The sequence below is a fragment of the Apis dorsata genome, unplaced genomic scaffold, assembly GCF_000469605.1.
Source record: "Apis dorsata unplaced genomic scaffold, Apis dorsata 1.3 scaffold_77, whole genome shotgun sequence".
NCBI classification, from domain to species: domain Eukaryota; kingdom Metazoa; phylum Arthropoda; class Insecta; order Hymenoptera; family Apidae; genus Apis; species Apis dorsata.
The window spans coordinates 90,178-96,566 of NW_006263375.1; the positions used below are offsets into that span (position 1 = coordinate 90,178).

General features: G+C 39.9%; 1 protein-coding gene across 1 annotated transcript in view; it reads left to right on the plus strand.

Moving 5' to 3' along the window:
- The window catches only part of LOC102679852 (tyrosine-protein phosphatase 10D), a 40,690-nt gene that overhangs the window by 33,164 nt on the left and 1,137 nt on the right, over positions 1-6,389 (plus strand). The window contains exons 12-20 of the mRNA XM_031508204.1: positions 575-984; positions 1,580-1,957; positions 3,379-3,571; positions 3,901-3,915; positions 4,076-4,244; positions 4,368-4,620; positions 4,709-4,966; positions 5,115-5,499; positions 6,217-6,306. Of these exons, the coding sequence (XP_031364064.1) occupies positions 575-984; positions 1,580-1,957; positions 3,379-3,571; positions 3,901-3,915; positions 4,076-4,244; positions 4,368-4,620; positions 4,709-4,966; positions 5,115-5,499; positions 6,217-6,278 (2,123 nt within the window). The 3' untranslated portion in view covers positions 6,279-6,306. The remainder of the gene's footprint in view (positions 1-574; positions 985-1,579; positions 1,958-3,378; positions 3,572-3,900; positions 3,916-4,075; positions 4,245-4,367; positions 4,621-4,708; positions 4,967-5,114; positions 5,500-6,216; positions 6,307-6,389) is intronic.

Here is a 6,389-nt window from a genome sequence, read left to right on the forward strand (position 1 = left end):
GATCGAGATCGTGATATTGAAATTATTTACGTGAAAATCGTATTTAAAAATAAAGTATACTCGATATTTCTACTGCAATTTTCAGAAATGATTACACACTGTGAGATTATGTATATATATATTTTGCATTATGTATATATATATAGGTATGTTTTGAAAAAGTTGCGTGAACTTGTTTTTGCCTTATCTTTTCTTTCTTTCTTTTTTTTTTTTTTCTTTTCTTCCATAGACAAGATTTGATTTGAAAAATCTTGCCCGTCTCGTCTTTCCATTAATTATCATTGATCCCGCTTGATCGTTAATACGCACACCGAGGCGTACACCGAGACAGTACGACAGACCCACTTGAGAAATTCCACTTAAGAACGTGGTAACTTCATTCAAGTTTGAAGTTCAGCCTGCTTATGGTGCTCGAGATCCTTAAAACTGCTAAAAACTGTAAAAAAAAAAAAAAAAAAAAAAAAAAAAAAAGAAATGTAATTAACCATAACGGAGAATAGAGGAGAGACAGATCGAGGCATGCAGATCGATTTTCGATTTTCGATTTTCACTCTCTCGAACTTTCTGCTTTCAGATCCCGAACCGGTCACATCCATCGAAGCCATGGACATCAACGACACGAGGATCACGCTTACGTGGGACATACCGCGTGGACAGTACGACGCGTTCGAGGTTCAATACATAAACACGGAGGGGAATTACATTCAGAACATCACCACCGTGAACTCGATAACGATCTCCGATTTGAAACCGCATAGAAATTATACTTTCACATTGGTGGTCCGTTCCGGGACCGCATCCTCTTATCTGAGAATATCGAATCCTCTGAGCGCGAGTTTCACCACAAGCGAGTCCTATCCCGGAAAGGTGGAGAAGTTCCATCCCACGGATATTCAACCGAGCGACATTAGCTTCGAGTGGTCGCTCCCCAGCCAAGAGCAGAACGGCATAATAATAAAATACACCATCACCTACGGTTTGGACGTGAGTATACACTTCTTTTTCCCCTATTATTATTATTATTATTATTATCATCATCAATCGTTCTTCCTAATTCGATGGAAAAGTTTAACGAACCGATATAACGTGACACAAATTCAATCTTATCTTGCTCTTCTCATCCAATATAAATCAGAGTATCAAAATTTTAATTAACGATACCTCCTCGTACGAATCATCAATCATTTCTACTTTTTTCAATTCCGTTTAACACGTCGACGAATTAATTTCTTCGTCTCGCGGAGAGACGAGCAGCATTGAATCGTGACTCATCCTCGTGTACGCCTCGCCTATCCTCGATATATCACGCGCAAAACGGAAGCTCTAAGGCGCTCGAATTGAAAAATGGATGAGAGGAGGGGGGAGGAAAAAAGGAGTAAGAAGAAGAAGAAGAAGGAAAACCGATAAAGAAAAAAAAAACACGCACGTATCTCGACACACGCACACATACACATATACGCACACTATTTTCAAGCAATTAAAAGCAAAGCTTGGAGGACGATACATAGGAGTTAAAGAGATCGTGATCAGGTTTAAATTAATCGTCCAAGTAAATTATCATTCTCCTCTCTCGATTCAGGGCTCGAACCACACTCAGATGCAGGATTTCAAGCCGAACGAATACCGCGGCGTGATCAAGTCTCTGATACCTGGAAAGACGTACATGTTCAGGATCCAAGCGCAGACGAGGATAGGGTTCGGGCCTGAGGCGGCGTGGAAGCAGAAGATGCCGATCCTCGCTCCTCCTAAACCGCCCACGCAGGTGGTGCCGACCGAGGTGTGCAGGAGCAGCACAACGATACAGATACGGTTCAGGAAAAATTACTTCAGCGAGCAGAACGGAGCCGTCACGTCCTACACGATCATCGTCGCCGAGGACGACAGCAAGAACGCGTCTGGCTTGGAGATGCCCAGTTGGAGGGATGTTCAGGCGTACAGTATCTGGCCCCCGTATCAGGTAAAAGATTCAAAAATTCTTTTCCTAGATTCTATTTTATATATAAGCTGTTGAAGAATAGAGAAAATTCTTCTCAACTTGTGATCAAATTTAATATCTTTATTTTCGTTTATTTTCGTGATCGAAAGTTCTAACGTTTGACAAATATATATATATGTGTGTGTGTGTGTATATCGTCACTGTTTCAATCGGTCGGCATCGCGCAAGGAATTGCAAGTCTCTGGGAAGGCGCATAATGGTCGATTACGTCAAATTTTTTTCATCGCAAGATGCGTCACGGCGGACGATATTGCAATCGTAAGATGTAAAATAAATTAAACGCGGCGCGTTGCAACTCGTTTAGTTGCCGGATCACGGACGGGCGAACGGGCTGTCTTAAGACCACGCATAAACAATCGTTTGTATACGTTGCAATTGTCGCGCGTTGCGGTAACCTCCTCCGCGTGGAACAGTCGATCGGTGAACGCGGTCGATTCTGGTCGTCGTCGTTAGAGGCCGAATCGTCGTATCATTGTCGTAATGGTGAGACGTGGTGGAAATTAAACGGGCAGCATCCTTCATGCTGCATAAAAATATAATGAAATAGTACGAATATGTCGATCGCTCGAGGAAAGGGTATTTCTCTTTTCTTTTCTTTTCTTTTTAAGCGAAGCTTTTCTTTTGAATCTGCTTTTATCAATTGGATATGACAGCATGAACGTGTTAGAGGAGTTGATTTTGAAAAGTACGAAATTCTTCACGCAGGTAATAATTAATGGGTATTAGTTTATAAAAATTAGTTTTATATTTGGTGTCTCTCCTTTTTTTCTTAATCGTGTTTTTTAATTAATATCGGAGGGGAATGGAAAATAATTAAGTACATTCTAGTCTCTATCTAGAGGAATAATAATCGAAGTTGATTTACCGTGTCCCTGAAAAAAATTTCCTCGAAGAAGAAAATCATAAAATCATGTGCATAAATCAGAACATGAAAGAAGAAGAAGAAGAAAAAAAAGAAAAACAACATGATAATACGCGATATTTATACGCGATTCGATATACGCGTGCAAATTGAGAAAATATGGTACGAATGTGAAATAAAAAATATTACACGATTACAAAGATAATTGCCCTCCGATATTATTAATTCTTGGAATTATTCTTACTTTGGACGTAACGTAGCCGCAAGCTACGTGCAGAAAAAAAACTTAGTAATAATAGAATAATAGAATAAATATAATAGTAATAATAGTAATAATAATAATAATAATAATAATAGAATAATAGAATAATAATAACTTAGTAATAATAAAATATAAGAAACACTTATCACTACTGTCACAAATGCAAATATATATAATTAAATATAATAAGAATTCTCTTCTTCTATAACAAATTTTAAATCGACGAACAAATTAATTGATCGGTTTAACAACTTTCAGGTGATGGAGCCTTACTATCCTTTCAAAAACGGTTCCGTGGAGGATTTCACGATCGGGAGCGAGAATTGCGACAACAAGATCGGATACTGCAACGGCCCGTTGAAATCTGGATCCACGTACAGAGTAAAAGTTCGCGCGTTCACCGCCCCGGACAAATTCACGGACACGAGTTACAGTTTCCCGATTCAAACAGGTGAGAACGATCGTGCGAAGAGCTGCTTGTGCTCCCGGCAATCGTTTCGACCGATCTTAGCAAATCCTCTTGAATTCTCCTCGAAACGGGAACGCGTTCCCCCCTCCCCCTCGGTTTCGAACCGATTCTCAAGAGGTTCGTGAGATTTTTTTCTTTCTTTTCTTTTTTTTCTTTTTTTTTTCATTATTTTCCTCCGTTGAAGGACTCGCCTTTTCTTCCGTTTCGAATGCGCGTTTATTCCAAGCATTCGTTTCGTTTCGCGGTTTAATCGTGGCGTAGGAAGCTTGCTAAATACATGCCTCGTTATTTCGTGTACATGTCTGTCCAAGGATTGCTGCTGGCAGGTAAGATGTGCAGAGATAACCTCTTTACTCAAGAATTTATAATTAGGATGACTTTAAAAGAATTCTAAGTAATTATCTGGCGGAGTAATCGTATTAATATTTAGTAAATTTTTTTTTTTTTCTTTCTTAATTATCTTTAATATATCTTCTTCCGATGTAGATAAGGACAATACGGCTATCATAGTTGGAGTCACGGTCCCGATAGTACTTTTACTGGCTTTATTGGGTATCGGGTTATTGGTCAGGCGGAGAAGAAGTCAGGGACGGAAGACAACCGAAACGAGGACCACCGACAATTTGTCCCTACCGGACAGCGTGATCGATACCAGGTCTAATATCTAATTCTATAATTTAAATAATTAATTTAATTTATAAATAATTTGATTTAAATATTAATTTGAAAAATTAAATGATTTTTCGATAATAATTCTCCCCTTCTTTTTTTTATTTAGTCGGCCAATCAAGATAGAAGATTTTTCTGAACATTATCGGACCATGTCGGCCGATTCCGATTTCCGTTTCTCGGAGGAGTTCGAAGAGTTGAAACACGTCGGAAGGGATCAACCTTGCACAGCCGCCGATCTACCGTGCAACAGGCCGAAGAATCGTTTCACGAATATTTTACCTTACGATCACAGCAGATTCAAATTGCAACCCGTGGACGACGAGGAGGGTTCCGATTACATCAACGCCAATTACGTCCCCGTGAGTAACGAAATTTGAATTTCATTTCAGAGAGAACGAGAATATTCTTTTCTCTTTCCTTTTTTTCGAAACTTCTCTTTTGAATCAGGGGCACAATTCTCCGAGAGAGTTCATCGTCACCCAAGGTCCTTTGCACTCGACGCGTGACGATTTCTGGAGAATGGTCTGGGAAAGCAACAGCAGGGCGATCGTAATGCTGACCAGGTGTATCGAGAAGGGAAGAGAGAAGTGTGACCATTATTGGCCAGTCGACACTCATCCAGTCTATTACGGTGACATTTGTGTAACCATATTGAACGAGACGCATTATCCCGATTGGAGCATCACGGAGTTCATGCTGTGCAGAGTGAGTAGGATACGTCTTTATCGACGAACGATCAAGATGTGTATCGCATGTGGAGACGCACTGCCCGCTACAGGCGAACGGACGAATTAACCGTTTCAGAAATAAGTAATCACAATTGCACAGTTTTCAAAGGCGTTTTCTTCAACAGGGTGACGCGAAAAGAGTGATTCAACACTTCCATTTCACAACGTGGCCGGATTTTGGCGTTCCAAATCCCCCTCAAACGTTGGCCAGATTCGTTCGAGCGTTTAGGGAAAGGGTTAGGCCGGATCAGAGGCCGATCGTGGTCCATTGCAGCGCGGGAGTCGGTCGTAGCGGTACGTTCATCACGTTGGACAGAATACTACAACAGATCCTGGTGTCCAAGTACGTGGATATCTTTGGAATAGTGTGGGCGATGAGGAAGGAGCGCGTGTGGATGGTCCAGACTGAGCAACAGTACATTTGCATACATCAGTGTCTTTTGGCGGTGTTGGAGGGCCAGGACATGACTGGCCCGCCGCGAGAGATTCACGACAATCAAGGATTCGAAGGTAAGTTTCGAGGTTAGGATATACGATTGAGTGATTCGATCCGGATCGTTTATTTACGAAGATAATTAAGCGATTAAACGTAAACGTGAAATTGACTCGAGTGTTATTTGCGACATTTGGACGAACAATGCATTTTCTCTCTCTTTTGTGTGAAGTCGAATTGTATTGTTCGAAACGGAGAACACGTAGTGCATGAATTATTCGATTATTCGAGATTTCCAAAGTTGACACATATTGGAATAATACAGATACGTATCTACGTATTATTTCGAAAAATCTAGTCCATCTAATTCTTCACTTTTTTCACTCGGTTAATCGCGGTGGATACGATACGATAAAATCTTCCAAATTCACGATTCTATATACGATATCGCAATGAAATTAATGAAAAATCACGATACAATGTATTGATCAAATGTATGCACAATAATTTAGTAGTATCTTTCTCTCGGAAAGTAAATTCGAAAGAGGATAATTATTAACAATCGTGTAAATTTAAATTTAGAATAGAAGATAATGATGGTGATGGTGGTGGTGGATGGTGGTAATGATGATGGTAGTAGTGCTATTTGGTATCATAAGATAAAAGTGAAGATGATATATCATCGGTTTTGTGTCACGTGAAAAAAGTGTTGCTTTTTTGGTAAATTTTGGTATCACGTCCGTGCGTAGTTGAATCACATCCCCTCTCCAACCTCGTAATCCCTTTGAATCCAGGCAAGAATCGAAGCTCGGTTGAAAATACAAACAGTCCTGGCGAGGATGAAAAGGAAAGGTGACCCTCGAACTGCGATTCCGGCGTCGATGGTAATTTCGATCCTCGCTTAATATTTTCATTTATTTAACCTATCTTTTTCATTTTTTTTTATTTTTTTTTTTTTTTTTTTTTT